The sequence below is a fragment of the Ursus americanus genome, chromosome 18 (genome assembly GCF_024610735.1).
Source record: "Ursus americanus isolate L20-20 chromosome 18, mUrsAme1.1.p, whole genome shotgun sequence".
Lineage (NCBI taxonomy): Eukaryota > Metazoa > Chordata > Mammalia > Carnivora > Ursidae > Ursus > Ursus americanus.
In genome coordinates this window covers 34,542,647-34,563,416 of record NC_142144.1, presented here as the reverse complement: position 1 = coordinate 34,563,416, position 20,770 = coordinate 34,542,647, and the positions used below count along the sequence as shown (strand labels likewise).

The 20,770-nt window shown below is 48.3% G+C and overlaps 1 protein-coding gene across 3 annotated transcripts; it reads left to right on the top strand.

Moving 5' to 3' along the window:
* The first annotated feature begins 698 nt into the window (after positions 1-698).
* On the top strand, positions 699-20,738 carry CLTA (clathrin light chain A). 3 transcript variants are annotated; one of them, XM_045780375.2, is made up of 7 exons: positions 699-1,039; positions 6,761-6,798; positions 8,775-8,892; positions 13,678-13,789; positions 18,121-18,174; positions 19,290-19,325; positions 20,296-20,738. In XM_045780375.2, the coding sequence occupies exons 1-7, from the start codon at positions 823-825 to the stop codon at positions 20,465-20,467; spliced, it is 747 nt and encodes a 248-aa protein (XP_045636331.1). In that variant the 5' UTR covers positions 699-822; the 3' UTR covers positions 20,468-20,738. The 3 variants fall into 3 exon arrangements, with proteins under 3 accessions (XP_045636331.1, XP_045636332.1, XP_045636333.1); XM_045780376.2 differs by lacking the exon at positions 18,121-18,174; XM_045780377.2 differs by lacking the exons at positions 18,121-18,174; positions 19,290-19,325 and having other exon boundaries at positions 701-1,039.
* The last annotated feature ends 32 nt before the right edge of the window (positions 20,739-20,770 follow it).

The window sequence follows — 20,770 nt, the reverse complement described above, 5'->3', positions numbered from 1 at the left end:
AAAATTCCTAGGTGACCCCGAAGGAGTGTTTCAGTTCTAGAGACTTCTGTCTAGCTCTGGTAAGATGTGCTAGCTGCAAAAGGGCTTTGGAAAGGAGATATTCGTCTTTTTATAAACATTTTGTGTGGGGCGGAAAAATCAGAGTGGATTTGAATCAATTACGTTTAAGTCAGGCGGCTCTACAAGGGAAAATAATCCAGGCTGGGTGAATGAATTAACACACACAAAATTTTTAATAAAGCCAGTACACAGCCGTGAAAGGATTCAGTCTTCCCAAGGGGCCTGGGAGGGAAGCAGCGCAGGACTCTCGTTCCCATCTTAGAAACGAGGAAAAGGGGGTTCAGAAAGCGTAAGTAGCTTGCCTCCTCGGTAGCCGACCAATCGATCGTTGCCGCCCTCACTTCATCTCACCTCCGGCTTTGGCACTTGAGTCTCCTCAGAGGCGGCAGTCCAGGGTCAGGGCAGCCCCAAAGGCCAGGCGGGGAAGGCTGCTTCAAGTCAAGCCACTTCCGCCTCCCTTGGGCCTTGCTGGGCTCACCACCTCCCAGCCCCGGCGGCCCGAGTCACGAGTTTTCCTCGGGGGCCCGCCCCTCCCCCAGTTGATTGGGTAGTTCTTGAACTATCGCTGTCCTCTGATTGGTTGTTACCCTTTCGGCTCTCCAACACCGCCTACACCAACCGGATATAGGGGCAGGGTTTCCGCTTCCGCCTCCCGCTTGTCGGATCGCGGTCGCCGCCACAGCTGCCGCTGCGGGGCGCGGTGTCGGTGGGTCGGTTGGCTTGTCTCTCGACGTCGGTGTCCGTGCCGTTGAACTGCCCGCTATGGCTGAACTAGATCCTTTCGGCGCTCCTGCCGGTGCTCCCGGCGGCCCCGCGCTGGGGAACGGGGTGGCTGGTGCCGGCGAAGAAGACCCGGCCGCGGCCTTTTTGGCGCAGCAAGAGAGCGAGATTGCGGGCATCGAGAACGATGAGGCCTTCGCCATCCTGGACGGCGGTGCCCCCGGGCCCCAGCCGCACGGCGAGCCGCCAGGGGGTCCGGGTGAGAGTGCGGCCGCGTTTGGGACGGGAGGGCTTGTATAGAAACTCCGCCCAGAGTGGGTCTGAGGGCTCTGTATAACTCTTGTTTCTTGCTGAACCGGGAGGTTAAGGAAGAGTGCAAGGAGGAAAGAGACCCTGGCCCCGTCATAGCAGAAACCTAGGTTGGGGGAGCCTACTCAGTGGTACGAGTATGTTTGAGTGCTCCCGGACGGGGCAGAGCTAGAAAGCGAAGAAAATAGGGTGACAGTCAGGCTGAAGAGCTCGAAGAAGCCCGTTCAGTTGAGGAACTTTTCAGTGAGCACTTGCTGTGCTTTGAGACTGGCTTCTGAAACACAGCCGCATTGGCGCAGTTTGGCCAGACTTAAAGGCAAGCGTGAGCCTGGCATAGAAGCAGTTATTAGGAAAGGAGGGCAGAAAAAAAAAAATGAGAATACTGGCATCGTTTTTGAGATATACAAACAAAAACGGGAGTGCAATTCAGCATTTAAACACGTCAGGTGTACAGAATGTTGGATGATGGGGAGGAAAGGAGGCGTGAATAGGGAACTCAAGGAAGGTGGTCTAATCCTGGAGTAAGAAACTCCAGCCAAAGAAGGGTAAGAGTTTCCCCATTTGTCGAACGGATTATGGCCGGGATTTCTAGAGCTCTACTTCCTCTAGGAACTAGAGGTGTTGGCAGTGTTGCCTAAGCAGAATTTAAGATTAGCCTGAACTAGCCTTCCAAAAAGTGAATAGAGAATGTGGTGTGGCCTTCTCCCAGCCAAACTCAAGCAAAGACAAAACAACAAAAAACGAGCAGTAGCATGCCAGTTTGACCTCTGAATGCCTTACCTGTGTGTGATGCTTCAAATTACAGTGGGAGGAAAAGATGAGTGGAAGAGACCTATTCAGTAGAATGGGGGAAGTAAGAAATTACCTGGAAGAAACGAGACCTGGGTTTTCATTTACTTAAAAAAAAAAAATTCTAATTAAAGGAGAATAGGGCACTGATGGGGCAGATGGGAGTGTTTGTACTACTCTAACCTCAAACCTTAAGGAGCCAGGCAGATAACATAAGTGAGAGAAACCTGCTGGGAATGAGAGACTGTGGAGTGGTGGAGAGTGAGGTTTTGGTGCACTGGAGTTGTACTTTATGAAAGCATTCAGACTCAGAAATCTCAGTTACTGTGCCAGCCAGGCGCAACCATTTTTTGTGAGTAGGGGTAGGGAGACTGCTCGTTTGCAGCCTCTGAGTTTTTATTGCTGCACCATGTTACCTCCTAAGCAAATTAGCACCCCCCCCCCCCGCCCGGTAAAAATTTACACGAGAACATGATACACCTGAAAATGCGAATTACAGCAAGCAGGTTGGACTGAACCGGGTTGTGGCCGGGGGGGGGGGGGGGGGGGTGGGGGGGTGGTGGTGAAGTTGGCTTTAAGTCCGTAGGGTTTTGTTGTTGGGTGGTGTTTATTAACATTTGCTTGAGAATCATAAAATTTACTTCTTAGATCGTTAGTTTACTTTCCTCATTTAATATAAGAAAACTTGAGTCCTGCAGAGAAATGACTTGCTTAAGAAAAAAGGGCAGTTTCTTAGCTACGCCCCCCGGTCTCCCTACCCGTAGACTGTACCATATGCTGTTGCAGTTGTTTCAGCAGGGGGATCACGGGACAAGAGATTGTCATTTCTGAAAGGCAGTGTGGCTGCCTTGGGTAGGCCAGAGTTGGGAGAATCAGGACCCGTAATTAGAAAACTGTCCTGTCTTGCTTACAGTTGTATCCCCAGTGCCTAGCAGGGTGTCTGGCACCTAGTGGATACTTACAAAGGAATGAACAAAAATACCAGGTCCAAGAGTCTTGTAGAGAAATGACACATGTTGATGACGGGCAGTTTGGAGAGGTAAAGGGAGAGGCTAGAGTTGGATACACAGGTCCCTTGTGCATTAAGCTTTCAGCAAAGGGAAGGAAGGGGTGATTGCTGACTTAGTTTCTAGGAAGGACTTTCTTAGTGAACTAAGCATTTAGTGATTTAAAGCCAGACCTCTGACAGCGTCGTTGAAGTTGGCGGTAGTGCAGTGGTCAGCACTTCCTTTGGGGATTAGAGAACTAGTTGAACACTTTCCTTTCTTTCCTTGAAAAGATGCACTCTAGTGGTTAAGGTTCTGTGCTGTCCTAGACCGTTTGAGTGTAAGTTTAACTTTGTGGTCTCAGGCAACTTAGGTAACCACCACCGCCCTGCCTTAGGTTGTTCGTCTGTACAGGGTACAGATGGAGACCACGTAGGTCACTGGGATTACATTAGTACCTGTGAAGTGCTTACACACAGTACTTGGTATATTACTGCCGCAGTACCTGGCTATGCTGTTACTCCATGGGAGTCAGAAGAGAGGCATTACAAAGCCTGTAGGCCTTCGGGTGTGCTGAGGAAAAAGATTTTAGGAGGGAGCCCTGTGTCTGATGTGTTACTATGCGGAGATGCATTGGCAGGAGGCTCTAACGGGTAGAGGAGCAGCCTTGGGGAAAACTCCCCGGAAGGACGGGAGCAGGCAGAAACCAGAGCCCAAGCCTCGGGTGACTCCTTCGGTTGTCACGAGGCCTGGAGAAGAGCGGGAAGTCTAGAGGTGGGAGGTGAGCAGCTGAGTGAAGTGGCTCAGATACTGAGGAAGAACAAGTAGGCAGGAAGGAGGCAGCGTAAGTCTAGAGCTGCTGAAAAGCCCTCACTTACGAGGGCTGAGGAGGGAGGAGAAAAAGAGGTGATTAAGGAGCTGCTGAGAGTATGGCAGTGAGGCGCCGTTTGTTGTTTCTGACAAGTCTCTCCTTGGAGGAGGAAGAGAGGCACATGAATTAAAGGAAAGCCTGGAGGAGGGGAGTAATCTTCTAGGTAGCCGTGGTGGAGAGAAGTTCGGCAAGTCTCATGCTTGGTGATGAGTGCTGTGCACTGACCGCCGGCCGGTTCTCTGTAGCCGCAGGTGCACGCAGTGGCCGCAGGCGAAGTAGTGGGGTCCTATTTCAGGTAAGAAACCGTCGTGGAGGTTAAGCAGTGCTCCTAAGGCGGCAAGCTAATACCTGTCTCCACTGGCATTCAGACCCACGTCTGCTTGACTTTCAGCGGATGGCACCATGGGAAGTCGAAGGTGGGCTTGGGACAAAATGACTTCTCTGAAAACTGATTCTGGCCCTTGTTTTTCTCTGGAGTTCCTGAAATGCCCTAGAAGGTTTCCTTCTGGAACATCGGGCTGCTTAGCTTCGTTGTCCCAATAAATCAAGGCCCTAGATGTCTTTCTGCATGTTTTGCAGCAACAGGCAGTTCTTTGACTTGGGCCAGTTGAATGTCAGTATAGTAACTAGTAAGAGCTCAAGGCACTTGCTGGTGGGTTTGGATGAGTCCTCGGTCCTGAAGGGCAGGCAGGCAGCCTGTGACTTAGGAGGAGGGATGGGAGGAGAATTGTATGGAGTGGTGATCAAAGGCTTTCCTATTGGGAATGGCCCTGGGCTGGAATATATTAACTGGATATTTGGTGTGTTAAATGTAATATATTAACCAGAATTAAGGCCTAGGCCTGGCCGTACTAGCCATTATAAGCTCTAAGAGTCAAAATTATCTCCCTCTTTCCTACCTTACACAAAAATAAATCCCAGGGGATTAAAGAGAGGCATTTTTGTTTTTTTAGTACCAGAAGAAACCATATAAAATGACAATGGGGAAATATTTGTAATATGAGAAGACAATAGAAAAGTGAAGAGATCAAAAGATAGCAGAAAAATGGGCAAAACTCAGACAATTCGGTAAAGAAAATCAGATGTCAGCTACATGATTACCTCACAAGAAAAAGATCTGCGGGGCAAAGCCGCCTTAAGTTTTTTCCTTGCTATCAACTTAGCAAAAATTTAAAAACCTAAAACTAGTCTTTACTATCACTAAGTGTCTGAGAAACGGGGCAGTCACGTGCTGATGGTGGTAATATAAATGAGACACTAAAAGGGGGCAAGTGGTTGGTATTTAGAAGAATGAAGAGGCGGGGGTAATCAGAAGGGGGAATGAACCACGAGAGACTGTGGACTCTGGGAAACAAACTGAGGGCTTCAGAGGGGAGGGTGGTGGGGGATCGGGATAGACCGGTGATGGGTATTAAGGAGGGCACGTATTGCATGGAGCACTGGGTGTTCTACGCAAACAGTGACTCCTGGAACACTACATCAAAACCTGATGATGTACTGTATGGTGACTAACATAACATAATAAAAAAATAAAATAAAAAATAAAATGTCTATCCTGTGACCCAGGAATCTCTGTCTTGAAGGTCAGCTGCTGGCGGGCCTTCAGGACGACCAGCATGGTGTCACCGCGCCGGGCTGCTCCAGGTGCTGCCCGCTGGGCACAGTCTGTGCTAGCAGTTCTAGATGAAGGAATTTATTACCGAGGAGCAATTAAATATGCCCCCCAAATACTTCTATTAGTTTTTTTGGGTACTAGGTGCATCTCTCCTCTCATCTTCCCTATCCCACCCATGCAGTAAGTTTGGGGGGGAAAATTGGACAAATAAATAGTTTGAAGTAGTTTGAAAAAAAGGACAAAATAATGGAAGTAGTAGGTGGTGGTGGTGGTAGTAGTGGGGGGAGGGGGAGGAGGAGGTAGGATGGGTCACCCAACAGATCCAGAGTCCAGAATGTGTAGGCAGAAGCTAAATCTTTATGGTGCCTGTATCAGGGCTTTCAAAAGAAGGCGGGGCAGCCACCCCAGAGGGATAGCAGGCAGCCCTCTACAGACCGCCTCCTCGTGATGGCTTGTGGGTCAGGGCAGGGCTGAGGACGCAGACTTCTCAGGGTCGTCAGGTAGCTGAGTTACTGAGACTCAGAATGGGTTAAAAAAGGGGGGGTGGGGACTGGGGTCCTGGCAGATAGACATACAGAGTGTACTGTATGTAAAGGCTGCCCTCCTCTCACGCAGGCCCAAGATTGCCAGATCAGAATTCTGTCTGCCTGCCCTCACCCCAAAACCTAGACATCCTGAATGTGTGAAATTTTCTGACTTAATAGTGTGTGTTTTAAATATGTTCCGACTGTGGACCACCATTTTGTACTATATGGGTTGATGGTCTCTAGGTCTTACTAAAAAGCACCATTTCCACATTTTTCAAGATGGGCTTTCTCATTGAGCGCGTGAATGAATTGTGCTAGTGAGGCTGGATCATACACCACGCTGAGTTTTTTGTGACTTGCATCCTTGAAAATACTGACTTAATTTGGTGTGCCCAAATCTTACTATCCCAGACTAGTTCAGGTGTCTAGAGGAATTAGCCCAAGAAATCTCAGTTATAGACCCTTAGGTCTACAGGTACGGGATGGAGAGTCCTGACCCCCAAGAAAGCACCTTGGTTTGAACACGAAGCTGCATGTCCTTGCTCACTGATTCCAGGCCCCAGTTTTCCTTTGCCTTCTCCAGAACTGTCATAGAGAAACAGGCTCTCTCTGAGACTCTTCTACCAGGCATCCATGTGTTCTCTCTCTAGGGCAAAAGATCAAAAAGCTTTTGAACTGGGGGTTTGGCCCAGATCTGTCCACCTTTTGGTGAAGTAATTTGTGTATAAGCACATCTTGGTTTCATTAAACAGGAAGTCGTTCATTGTTCTGTCTAGTGCGTAGCACAGTCCCTGCAGCAGATGGGACCGTAGTAGACTCTGTAATGCTTTGGCCCAGCATTTGACTAGTCCTGACTGACGGACCGAAATTTTATGTCTTGCAGATGCTGTGGATGGAGTGATGAATGGCGAGTACTACCAGGTACAGAGTACTCTGATTATGTTAAGTCTTCCTTTCCTGTGATTTGAATTGATTGACCTAGAAAGGACCTACTCCTTTGACTTTCCTAGATGTATTAGTATTGGGTATGTTACCTGATTAAATGGAAGGATTTGAAGAGAAGTGACGTTGATCATGCCTTTAAAATGTTACTGACGTGGCCCTAGTATACTGATTTTATTCTCAAGAAATGAGCAGCCTTATGGTGACGATGATAGCAGTGGCTGATTTAAACACTGTGTGCCATGGGCTGTGTCAGGCACTGCTTATATTTACTCTTTAATTCTCTCATCAACCTGGGGGACCTGTATCCTATTTTACATATGAAGAAACTGAGGCACAACGTAGTCTAAAAGTAACAAAGCTGGTATGCAGCGGGGCCAGGATATTTGAACCGCTGAGACTGTATTGGAGGAGAGGGGGCTGGAATTTGCGGTGACTGCCGTTGTTTCCCCTCCGTATTGCCAGCCCAACTCAGATTAGCTTAAACACAAAAAGTCTTACCAGTTTTTATAATTGAAGTGTCCTTGGACCAGGACTCTGACTCAGTTCCCCTAGGACTCTCGCTCTGCTTGCCGAGTGTGCGTTTTTGTGCTCAAGCATTTTTCTTGGTGGTCAAGTGACTACAGCACATCTGGGCTTCTCATGTGCATGTCATGTTATCTAGAACAAGATGGGGCTTTCTCTCTTCTCCCAACCACCCCACAAAAATCTTGCATTTCCTTCTGGACCAACTGGAAGTAGTCACTATAGCCTGGGGAAATAGCATAGTGCTTTGCTTATGTGTGGGTTTCTGCCCATCTCTCAACCAGTTAACTGGCAGGAAGGATGTTAGTCTAATTGGTTTAAACCAAGGATGGACTAACTTTTTCGTAAAGTACCAGATAGTAAACATTTTAAGCTTTGTCATAAGGCCTGTGTCAGACTGCCCTTGCTGTAATGTGAGAGCATCCGTAGACAGTACGTATGCGGGTGCACACGGCTGTGCTCCCGTCGAATCTAACTACAAAAACAGGCAGCTGGCCTAGACTCTAGTTTCCCGCGCCTGGTTTAGAGCTTAGCCCTTAGAGTGAGACAGAATGGGGTTCAGATCCGGCCTCTACCTCTTACTAGCTGTGAATTGGATCTGTGCCTCGGCTTAGTCCCCCCAGATGTGAAATGGAAATAAAAACTGCAAGCTGCTTGGGACATAAAGCTTTTATGTGCCTGATGCATGGAAAGCGTCAGTAAGTTAGTTACTAATACTGTCATTCTTCCATCTTTTTATAATCTGGTTAGGTGAACCTGGAATTTATTCCCTAGTTCAACAGGTGAAAAAATTTGTAGAGATTAAATTCTGTTTGAGTTTTGTCAGTTTATTAGCCGTCAGACCTTACCACTATAAAGAATCTGCCCCCCCCCCCCACACACCCTTGTGACTCCTGTTTGCTTGCCTTTCTGTTCTTTTCCTTGGTGTGACTGCAGTGACTGCACATTTTCTTTTGGACTCCCTTTTACCCAGAATTCACATACTTTGGTTAGGTGGTATCAGGTGCTCTTTTTCCTGCATTGTTTAATAGCATTTAGAAGTTTTAGGTTCTAGGCCTTGCTGTGCAGTTTACCTTTGTTACCTTGAAGATCCCACATAAGCTGTGTGTTAAGTGAGGAAACTAAAACTGCTAACACTGTTTCCTAGTAAGTCCATGACTCACGTCCCCTCTTTCCTCTCTCCCACTCTGTCCCAGTTATTAACAGGCAGGGTAACAACTACTCTGCCTCCCTTGTGGATTGTAAGGATTATGTGCAGTAATGTTGAGAACTCCCTATGAGCCTGTAAGGTGGTGTCGTTGCTTTTAAGGTAATCCTTGAACATTTTACAACAGCCGTCAGTGCATAACCGGGGTGTTCTGCTGAGGGTGAGGCGCATTTCGGGAAGGCGTGTCTGGTACTGATAGAACACAACTGTGTTTTGTGTTAAGGAGAGTAATGGTCCAACAGACAGTTACGCAGCTATTTCACAAGTGGATCGATTGCAATCAGAGCCTGAAAGTATCCGTAAATGGAGAGAAGAGCAGACGGAACGCTTGGAAGCCCTTGGTAAGGAATCTTTTTCTATCTTCGGGTGTCTGTTTTCAGTGGAATAGTTGACCTTGACTCTTAGCCCTTTTTAATTGGAATTAGCCGTAATGTCCTTGTCTAGTATTTGGGAAGATCTTTTCCTCAGGCTGAGGGTCACAAGGCCACCCCCAGGCAGATGCTTAATAACAGGCCGTTTTGTGAGGGCTAGGGCAGCTCAGAGAGCCACCACCACGGGCATCCCCTCGGGCTGAGCAGAGCGGTGCTGTGGACACTCGGTGGTTCAGACCTTGCAGAGTCTGTTTCTTCATCTGTGGGGTAAGATGAGCGTTACCAACTCCAGGGTTAGTCTGAGATGGTATTTATGAGAGTGTTATGTATACTTGAAGGTCTCCGTGCGAGAGACTTCAAAGTCCATTTATCATTTCTAGGCTGAACTTAAGGGAACACTTTAAGAAGAAAATGTGAAGTATATTAGGAAGCATGTACAATTTGGCTTTCTTACTCTAATATCCCTGTAAGCTAAGTTTTTGTTTTTGTGAGTGAGGAAAGTAAGAATCCTAGAATAAGTTTTTGAATCACACAGGGCTTACGTCTGCCCTGCTTCATAGTCCACGCCCCTCCGTCCCTTCAGCCACGTTGCTGGTCGTATACGCCGTCCCACCGAGATCAGTGCCGGCTGGCCTGGCCTTTGGTGAGGAACTTCGTGTGTGGAGCGTGGCTCTTGGTCAAAATCAGGAGACTCGGTATCTGTACATAGGTGGGTTGCAGGGGTGTGGCACAGTGTGGAGATACAGCCAGCGGGGATTCTTGTCTCAGCTCTTTATTAAAAAAAATTTTTTTAAAGATTTTATTTATTTATTTGACAGACGGACAGCCATCGAGAGAGGGAACACAGGCAGGGGGAGTGGGAGAGGAAGAAGCAGGCTCCCAGGGGAGGAGCCCGATGTGGGGCTCGATCCCAGGACCCTGGGGCCACACCCTGAGCCGAAGGCAGACACTTAACAACTGAGCCACCCAGGCGCCCCCTTTATTAAAATTTCTAATGCAGGGGTGCCTGCCTGGCTCAGTTGGTAGAGCGTGCAGCGCTTGATCTTGGGGTCATGAGTTCGAGCCCCACATTGGGTGTAGAGATTACTTAAAACTTGAAATAAAATTTCAAACACTAAATAGTTGAAGAATAAAATGAGCCTATGTGCACCCCCTTAGAGTCAGTGATTAACATTTTGCCATATTGGGGTATCTTTATGTAAATGAAGCATATATGTATGTATTATGTTTTAAACACACACATTTCTGATCCACTTGCAGATACATCATCTATTTCATGCCTAAATATTTTATTGTATATCTGGAAATAATGATGTTCTTCTGTGTACCCACAATGGCAGTATTCTTAGTCCTTCTTGGGAACCACTGAATTAGTAAAAACTTGATTCCTTGTTCTTCACATGGGATTAACTGACACGTAGAAGTGCGGCCCAGGTGGTGCCAAATCTGTTCTCTCTCCGGCCCAACTGATTTGTTCTGAAAGCCGCAGGGCACGTTTCTGTTGGAGCCTTTATGGCACTGTCCAGCAGTAGTTTCTTTGAAGGAAATATTACAGATCTGTGCTGCCCGTACGGCAGCCACTAGCCACGTGTGGCTGTTAAGCACTTGAAATGTGACTAGTATGACTGAGAAACTGAATTTTTAATTTAATATTAACAAATAGCCGCACGTGGCTAGCAGCTCCTGTACTGGACCGTGCAGCTTTAAAAAGACGAAGATTGTCTTCATGGTGCTGGTAGCTTCAGTCTTGGCTTGTTCTTTGTGTCTCTCTTCTGAGTGGGCAGAGAGGCAGGACGACGACGCTAGTATTTGTCATGTTACAGAACTTGTCTCTTTTCTCTTTCAAGTTTAGCAAAGTTGTCTTCTCTGTGGAAAGAGTACACTTTGGTCACTTTGGTGTCTGGAAAAATTGCCTTTTCCCCCCCTCCAGTGATCAGCTTGGGCACTGTGGGAATATTCCATGAAGTGCTGTTTTCTTAACTCAGGATGCTTTTCTGAAATCAAACATTTGGCTTTGGAATTGAATTAAATTGGTCTGTGAACTAGGTGTTTCTTCGGTTTCATCTTTTTCCTTTGCAAGAACCGTGAGAAAGCACAAGATGCTAAAAGTAGAGAACCAGTGTGCGTGGTTTTCAGCTTAGCTGCTGACTGCGTTCTCACAGTTTTCTTTTCCACGAACAGTAAGGAGGACGGCCCAAGAAGACGGCTGTCAGTGCGCCTGCTCTCTAGGGACTGTCAGCCTTCTCGCCCTCTTCTGCCCACGTGCAGAGATTGTATTGTCGCTTGGATCTTCGTCCTACTGAGCTAAGCATTTAAGAACTCTAAATTTTTGTTTTTTAAGATTTTATTTATTTGAGAGAGAGTGAGAGCGCACAAGCAGGGGACAGGGGGAGCGGCAGAGGGAGAGGGGGAAGCAGGCTCCTTGCTGAGCAGGGAGCCCGATGTAGGGCTCGATCCCAGGACCCTGGGACCATGACTTGAGCTGAAGGCAGACGCTTAACTGGGCCACCCAGATGTCCCAGAATTCTAAATTCTTATTGCCAGTGTTGCTTTTCAAATATCTGTAAAAGCAAGAAGACAATTTAAAGGGATGGTTTTCTGCAAGATCTACAATCTGTGTAGATGGTTACAGTTTTTATTTAGATTAATTTTTCAGAGCTAAATTTCTGTGCTTTTTGTTCCTAGTGTAATAAACTTTTAAAAAATCATCTTTAGACTATAAGGAAATACTCTCCAATCAAAAGTAATGTTCCAGAAGTAATTTCACCATTCTTGAAAAGGAGATTTTAACCCTAGTATTTTGTGGTTTCTTGTCCACATGCAGTGCCAGCCCATAGCATCTCCCACCGCATCCTCGCACCCTCCATTCCCCCTCTGCTTCGTGCCGTGGACGCATATCAGAAGTCTGCTGTATAGACTTGACTCTCAGTGGAAGTCTGAGTAAAAGAATTCCGAGTGGGGCGCCTGGGTGACTCAGGTCATGATCTCAGGCTTGTGAGATTGAGCCCCATGTCAGGCTCCAAGCTGGGCGTGTAGCCTCAAGACTCTCCTCTCCCTTCGTGCCCCCCCATTCTCAAAAAAAAAAATTGAGTGATAGGTCACTTTTGATAAATAACAGGGTAACCGGTTCTTTACAATCTGAAACTTTGGGGGAGTTTCTAGCTGCTGACAAGCAATTTCTTGTAGTTACAGACACAGCCCTCTGCAGGTTGTTATGTAAGATCTTGAAAGGCCCTAAGTGCTTCATTGCGTCCCTTCAAGGGGTGACTCGCCGCCGCCACCACTGCTTCCTACTTAGCCAGTTACAGGTTGGGCTCCGCCTTGCACTGTCCAAACTCTTGTCTGGATCACTATGACCACCTTCTAGTCACATCTTGTGATTGTTTTCTGGGTTTGTTTTCTTTTCTGTCCCTCCCTTTGGAGGCAGCTTAATGAAGTAAGAACCTGTAAGCTTCAGAGTCAGACCTGGGTTTGAATTTTAGCTCTGCCACTTACCTTAGGAAGGGTTACTCAGACTTTCTGAGCTATCGTTTTTCTCAGGGCTGAACATGGGTCGAGAGTTTACCTTCTCAGGATTTTTGTAAAGATTAAATGAGACTTCTATTAGAAAACACCTGCCAGAGAGGATGTCCTTAAGAACGTGTTTCAAGTAAAGTCTCAGGGTAACTTCAGATGTCAACCGCATAGTAGCTATGACCTGCATTTCTGTGTCTTGCTATCTACTGACTTGGTCTCTTTAGCTAGTTGTCATATTTGAGACTCCAGCCTGGTAAACTTGCTAAGTTTGTGTGTGCTCTCTCATTCTAGAACCTTCTGGATAACTGTTAATGGTTTCCCCACCCCACCTCAACCCCCTGCAGTCCTCTCCATTAGAGCTTCTTTAGTTCTGTCCTAGCTCTGCCACAAACTCACTCTGTAATCTAAGCAAGAATAGATGTTTTGTGGTCCCCTTCAACTCTTAACATCTATATTCTGCTGTTCCCTTGTTCCTGAATCCTCTCTACCTCTGGTAATTTTAACATTAGCTTTCTGCTTCATACCAGTGCTTCTGCCATGTTCAGTTAAGAGAGTGCGACCTTGTGTTTTACAAAACCATCCATTGGCAGAGTTGGGATGTTTTGTTTGTGAGAAGATTTTGTTCAAAGATTTTCTAGTATCAGTGGTCCACCCTGATCTAATATTGGCAGCATAATTATTAAAGAATCCTCCTGGGGCACCTGGGTGGCTCAGTCGGTGGGACACCTGCCTCTTGATTTCAGCTCAGGTCGTGATCTTAGGGTCCTGGGATTGAGCCCCGAGTCGGGTTCCACACACACAACAGTCTGCTTGAGACTTTCCTGTCTCTCCCTCTGCCCCTCCCCCCACCATGCTCTCGTACACGTGCGCTCTCTCTCAAATAAATCTTCCAAAAAAAAAAAAAATCCTCTGCGTTTTCCCCAGTTGGTGCCCCCAAAGGCTTTTTTCTGTGTATCCTCCTCCCCCCCAAAAGAAACCCTAAAACTAGTGAATCCACTAAGATGTCAGTGGACTGAGAGAAAATGTGAAACAGCTTAGACAGAATCACTGGGATCACAGCCTGTAGGTACAAACAGGGAAAACAGAAGTTTGTCTACCTTCCTGACTCTGTCACACACACACGCGCGCACGGACACAAACCCGCACACACCGTAAGTTTAGTGAGACTGAAAGAAATTGATGGGGCAAACTTCAGTTTGTGTTTTGCCTCATTTGTGTTTCTTCTCCTTCCCTTCAAAGATGCCAATTCTCGGAAGCAAGAAGCAGAGTGGAAAGAAAAAGCGATAAAGGAGCTAGAAGAGTGGTACGCGAGGCAGGACGAGCAGCTACAGAAAACAAAAGCAAACAACAGGTCAGTCCCGGCGCTGCTAGCACTGCTTGCTTCCCAGGATTGAATCACGTTCATTCCTAACAGCCAGGATCGTTCTCACATGCTGCCTCTTGTAGTGTGAAATGTCTTTGCAGGTTTTGGAAAAAGTACTTGAAACATAAAGGTTGCAGGTCTCTTGGGTCTTGGGAGCATAATTCAGCCTGTCCTTTAGCCACCCCAGTTGTAGTGAATTTAGCTCTTCAGCTAAGAGTTTGGTTACTCTGTATTGCTTGTGATGGTGTGATATGTAATAGCATGAAACAGCTATTGGGAAAGTTACTTCATGTGGAATGTGGAAATGTAACCCTGAAATGAAGGGCCACTTTCATGAATATACAGGATCTCAGTACTTTTGAGATGATTATAGACTTGGTTATGTCGCATCCCCTAGATACAGCCCTGCCCTCTGAAAGCTGCTTTACAGAGGGGTCCGGTAGCAGGGAAACGTGTGTGTAATTGGGTAGCCAAGGACGTTCCAATATGGTGCTTCGGAATTAAGGGTTCTCTGGGGACTTCTGTGTCTAGGAAAAACTTGAGTTGACTTTTTAAAAATGCTCTTCGGAATGGACTCACTCACTGAAGATTAAGTAGTTGTGGGGAGAAACCAAGTTCATTCTGTCCCCACTGACCGGCACCTGCGGTCTTGACTACTCCACGCTTAAAGTCCCCTTGGAAGTAGCTCAGAGAAGGGTGAAGGCAGCACTGCTGGCCTTGATGCGGGCCAATGGCTTGCCTGCCCTGCTGGGTTCAGAGGCCAGCTCTCACTCCGTGGTCACTCCACTACCTCACTGGAGAGAGAGGCTAGACTGAGCCAGGGGTGTTTGTAAGCCTTAGGTTCCTGCCCTCAGAGGCAGAAGTTGGTTTAAGTGCTCTTGCCTCTGGCAGCTCTTAGATGGAAATGTGCCAGCAAAGAGGGAGCGGACTGCTTTGCCAGCCTGCCTGTGCTGTTTACTGTGGGGCAGCTACGGCAGAACAGATGGACCGTTCTGTGCGGTAGTCTTCAGCTGCCTGTCTCTCGTTGGCCATCCTTGGTTCTGTCAGCTGCCCCTCAGATGGCAGGCTGGGGGATGTACTCCCTAGCTGTGCCTCTCAGGTTCCGGGGGAGGCTCTGTGATAGGTATGGCGGGGACCGCCCTCCGCTCTTGGTGTCCCGTTGCTCAGGGAAGCATTCGCTACCAGGGCTGCTGCTGAGCTTGTGATCAGTTTCAAGCGCTGACAGGTCCAGGCTGCTTCATTCTCTGCACATTCAAGATGATTTACCCCAGGTACAAGTTCAGAGCTCTAAAGGGAGCTGAGTGGGTGCTTTGTGCAAGCCCTGCGGCCCTGTGTATCCTGGCAGGTTGCCCATGAGTCATTCTGCCCTGAAGTGCTTGGTAAAACCAGGCTGACCCTCCTTGTTCAGGATCCCTAATGTGTAAACAAGTTGACCTATAGATTCTCAGACTTAAAAAAAAAATGAGTCGGGAATAAGCTTCTAATTGCAGTTTTGCTGAACTGTATCCCTTCTGTAGAGAAAGGGCTGTCTGTATATACAGCGTTCGTTGTCCTTGGAGCGAATAAGCACACCTGTTTTTAGGAGCTCAGTCTTCACGGTTTAGTCCCTCCAGGCACGGATTTAGGGCTTTGGTACCTTTCTTAGGATTGTAGAACGTTGCGTCGGATGGTCTCATAGATGAACCTCCCAAGTTCCAGAGAGGGGAAGAGACTTACTCTTGCCACTCACGGGGAATGTATGGCTGTTCCCAAAGCAGGTTGCTTGCCTTGCAGAAAGAAACCTTGAAGCATAGGGCAGACTCTTTGTCAGACTAGTGGCACGCTGGCCTTTTGTCACCAGAGTTCCGGGATAGAAGGGATGGTTTTGACACTTTATTCCGCTTACTCTTCATGGGCTGGGGTGGGAGCCATTTGGACCCACTGTGGGGGCCTTCTTCCAATGGTACACCCCTTCCCCTGGAGAATTTGACATTGCTGACACGCCCCCTCCGTGTTTGACTCTCTAAACAGCGTGCTGTGGGACTAAAGGAGTAAGTCCGTTTATGTATGTAAAAGAACTCTGTCTATAGGTAAATAGTGACTATCAAGAGAAAAATAGAATGCTCGTTTTAAGCATGTGTCCTCCGGATGACTTCTGCCGCCGCTGGGTGTTTAAGGCACCACAAAGCTAAGGCCGAGCAGTTTGAGAGGAGATATGGTGGGGAGCAAGGGCCTGTTTTTATCCGTGTATCATCAGGCCTCCTGCCTTCTACATGCCCTGACTTAAAACCTTAGGCGCACATCTGTGCTAGGCCCGATGCCAGATGGGTCTGGCCTTCATGGCAGCTGTAGTCTGGTGTCCCTCTGCAATTGGCATCTCCTTCCCTGTAGCCCAACTCGGGGCCCAAATATCACTGCACAAGAGCCATGAATTATTAGTAACAGCCTGTGGGGAAAAAACTCTTCCATGGGAGCCAGTCGGAACAGTAGTGACCTGAGAGCAGCCCAGACCATGTTCCCTTCCAAACTGTGACAGAAACCTTTCCCCTTTTACAGGTTGCTCTGGTGCTTTTTATCTCTTTCAAGATTTATAAAAGTTTGGGAATCCCTGATTCTCTGTGATGGCAAACATTTTTTCCATGCCCACTGGGGGTTCTTTATGTGGGTCACTTCTTGAGCACCCTGTGATCAGGCCCACGTCCCCTCGCCCCGTTTCCCTGAGGATTGTTGCTTTCAGGCCCCTCTGATGAGTGAAGAACAGACAGGGGCCGCCTGTAGTGATCATGGTTTTCCACTCGCTCCGTCTGTCTGAAACTGGACGGTGCTGTGCTGTCACTGACAGTTCTTCAGTGTTGGGGCTCACTGCAGAGGAGCGGAAGCCTGCCGTTCAAGCTTTTGTTGTCTTCGAGATGTCTTGACCGGAGTCACTTCAACCCTTATTTTCTTCACTAGGAGCACGCACAGGTTGAAGTTGGTTACGTTTAGCCCTCTGTGTAAACTAAAAGGATTATGGGCTTACAAGCTGGCCTGCCTTTCCTTCCCTGCCCACTCATTCGGCCCACAAACAACTCTGTTTTCCTGCTGACTCACTTAGAGTTACAGTCAGGCTGTTCTTTTTGCTTTCTTTAAATTTCCACAAACCACCACCTATGTATAAACCAAAATGGGAAAGAAGGAAGGCTATGTGTGAGTTTAAAAATAAACCGATAAAATTACTAGAATTTCCCGTCAAATAAATAAGTGAGCCTAGGTTAATGAGCAGGCATGAGCGTCGTTATAAATGTCCCTTCTGCTCCTGTGCCCCAAACCAGCCTGGCAAAGCATAGAGTAAAACTCCTGGAGGGAGGTTCCCCACCCACCCACAGTGGATGGGGTGGGCCTGGGGCAATAAGGTCTAAGCCAGCCTGTCCCCTGGGGTGGAAACTCTTCACCCAGCATGCCCCCTTTCCTTTTTGTCCCAGAGCCCTGCCATTTTGACCCATTTCTGGTGTAAGAGTTACAGTTAAGTGAAGTTCTCGTTCCTGGGCTGTACCTTGTGACAGCAGTCCAGTCTGGCAGGGACCGAGCAGACCAGCATCTTCAGGGACAGACAGGAAGCCAGAGCCAAGACCCTTGGCTGCAGTTCTTTCCACCAGACCACTTGTGTCCAGCACCTTTTTCCTCTGAGGTGGGGACTTTGAAATGACCACATCTATTCCCAGAATACTGAAAATCGATCCCCTTCAGTCAGGGTGGGGAAGCAGGAGTCAGACAGTCCGAGATAAAAAGTGGTGGAATGTGTCTGGCGTCTGGCAGCTGTGATGCCTAGTGAGACTGATGGAAGCGGACAGGGCGGTGGCACGGCTTCCTGAGCGCACGCCAGCTGGGAAGCAGGATTACTGTCCCGCGGAAAGAGCCAGGCGGGCTTGCTCGTGAGTTCTCCTGCCATCCAGGGTTGAGCAGGTTGCTTCCTCTCCAGGCCTCCTGTTACCTTATCTGTGAAGCGTCGATGAGAACACTGTGCCCTAGGTTGTCAGCGTTGAGGACTGGATCGAATGGACACAGTAGCTCTAGAAGGGCTTACCTAGAAGTGGGGGCCGAGACCTGCTCGCTGTGGCTGGGATGAGTTCGGGAAGGACTTGGCAGGGCTCACCGGGAGACTCCCCAGGGGGAAGGCCAGTGGGAACCTTGCCTGCTGGAGTCTCCGGCGCTTGAAGCCTCACTGGGGGAGCACAGAGCCTTGGGAGCGGCGCCCCCGAGCACAGTCGTGCCTCTATTATGGATTTGAGATGTTTCTGCTTCTCAATGTTCTCTCTTTTTTCCTGCCTGCTTGCCTGCCTTTTGGACCTCTTGCTGTCTAGGGTGGCAGATGAAGCTTTCTACAAACAACCCTTCGCTGACGTGATTGGTTATGTGTATGTTGCAAAACTAATTCTTTTTCCTGTTTTGATTCTACTTTTTGTTTAGAGTTAATGCTCCTGTTATGTCACAAGCTGTTTTGCTTCCTAAGTTATTTCAAACTGGCACTCTAGGGACTGCCTAAGAGTTAGAAGGTTGGGGGTAGGATCCATCGACTGTCTTGCAGAAGCGTGACTCCCTTTAACTCTGAGAGCCTTTTCCCCCACATTCGGGGTTTTGGAGGCAAGGAAGCAGATTCCCATTTAAAATGTGGGTCATTTGTGACCTTGTTGGGGAAGGCTTTGGGACTGGGGTGGGCTGTTGCTGCCACCGCCACCACTGCCGCCTCCCTGCTTGGGAGCCCGTGATGGAGGCAGTATTTTCTACATTTGGTTCTTCTGAAGAACATGTGGGGTTGGTTGCTGCTTCCTTGGGAGCAAAGGAGGTGGTCTCGTTAGGGGAGTGGGGGTCCTGTAATTGCTTCTCTGTGCTTCTGATGCCTGTCCCCCACTTTGGCACAAAGAAGCCCCAGCTTTTTAAGGTCGATATAGCCAAAGCTGTCTGATAATGGGCCACGGTGGCTTTTTCCCCCCAAAGAAAACTGTATCTTCTCTGGAAAAATATTTAAGGACTCTTGTTTTCAAAGCAGTATTGCCGAAGACGACTTGGAAACAGTTCTTGCTGTTTCCTCACAAATTAGGACTCTATTTTGATAAGGGAGATGAGGGTAGAAGGAAGAGTAACTGGTGGGAAGGGTGGACGATGGGTTCATGGCTGTAGAGCTGCTTATCTTAGGGCCTGTGACCTCGACACGTTCATCCCTTTAGAATACAGAGCGGGGTTTCCTGGGTCCCCAGATGCATTTGCGATGAGATTTGTGAAATGCTGGACTTACAGGTGGTGTTGGACTGATTTTTGCACATTCTCTCTGGAGTAGAAACGGAGACTGGAAAGGTCGAGTCTGGGTTTGCTGGGCAGCAGGGTGGCCCAGCAAAGCCAGCTGCACGTTCCTAAGTGTAGACGGAGTGGCAAGGGCATGTCTAGCTTACTGACCATCTGCATTGAGCTCATTCTCATTTTCTATATCTGACCTAAAGTTTCTCTCGTTTCTTTTCTTCTCTTCACCTTTAAGCACAAACATAAACCATCCTTGCTACAGCCTAGAACAGTTAAGTAAACCTTTCTCACTGCCCCTAACTGTGTGTGCCATGAAGTCGCAGTGTCGTAGTGGCTCCGGGCTTCAGCAGTGTTCGCCACGGCCATCCCTGTGAGAGTGCCACCCCTCCGTCCCCGCAGACCAGTCATCTCCATCGCTTTCGCTTTGCCCGTGATGCTTGTCGGAGTAGATGAATAGAGTGTGTCTTCCTCCTCTTTCCACTGTCCTTTTGGGCTGAGCTCCCACCAGTTAGTTCCCAGGGGGGGGGTGGGCTGACCTTGACCTGAAAGAATGTTGGAGCAGCATTGTACCCCAAAGCAGCTAACATTGATTGGCTCCTCAGCCATTGGGCGCCCACCTCTTCCAGAACATGCCCTGAGCGGCCCAAGGCACCTGGCTGGAGGGAAAACAGCCAACTTGCAGCTCACCTGGAGAATGTCCTAACAAACCCCCTTCCAGAATGGCTTTAGTCTCTAGTGCCTGCTCGCATGGGAGCTGTGTCTTGAATTCCTTTTGATCTGCCCTGTTTCTCTCCAGCCTTAGGAATAAATCCAGAGGCTATCGTGCAATGACCGGTGGGCTTTTGAGAAGTCTCTCAATTCACTTGAAACTCAGTAGAGCCCAACATAAACTGTGCACACTCTTGCCCGGCCTGCTGCTTGGCTCCCGCTGACGAAGGCCGTGCATAGCCGGCTGAGGACTTGCTTTGGTAATGCTCTGTGTCTCCAGAGACAGAGAGTGAGCCCTGAACCAAACACCTGTATTCCAACATTTTACACGGCGGTCCGGGCCCTCTGTGCCTAGGAGAACTGGCCACGTGTCTGCTCCCGAGTCTGAGCTGAGCCAGGGGCTGTTACTCTTTGGAAAAGCAGAATGCCATTAAGTCAGGCGTGAAGAGGCAGTCACTTCTGTAACAAGGCAGCCGCCAGGTAGCTCACGAGGGCTTCTCCATTAAACCGACATACTTTGTTGTTGCTTCCAGGGCAGCAGAAGAAGCCTTTGTAAACGACATAGACGAGTCGTCCCCAGGCACTGAGTGGGAACGGGTGGCCCGGCTGTGTGACTTTAACCCCAAGTCCAGCAAGCAGGCCAAAGACGTCTCCCGCATGCGCTCTGTCCTCATCTCCCTCAAGCAGGCCCCCCTGGTGCACTGAGGAGCCGCCCTGTGGAGACACTACGTCTGCAGTAGCTTACTCCCACTCAGTGAAGCTCTGCGCAGTAATTGGATTAATTATGTTGAGTTCTTTTGGACCAAACCTTTTTGTCTTTAGAGTTGATCATTGTTTGTGATTGCATGTTTCCTTCAACTCTGTTCTCCCTGGCAGTCAGAGAGGAGGGGGAGGAAGGGGGGGAAGCCTCCCAAAGGTAGCCTCAACCTCTACTTTTGTGCATTATTCTGAGAATAAATTTGTTTCAAACAATAAACATGAAGCTTCATTATTGACTTCAAGACCTGC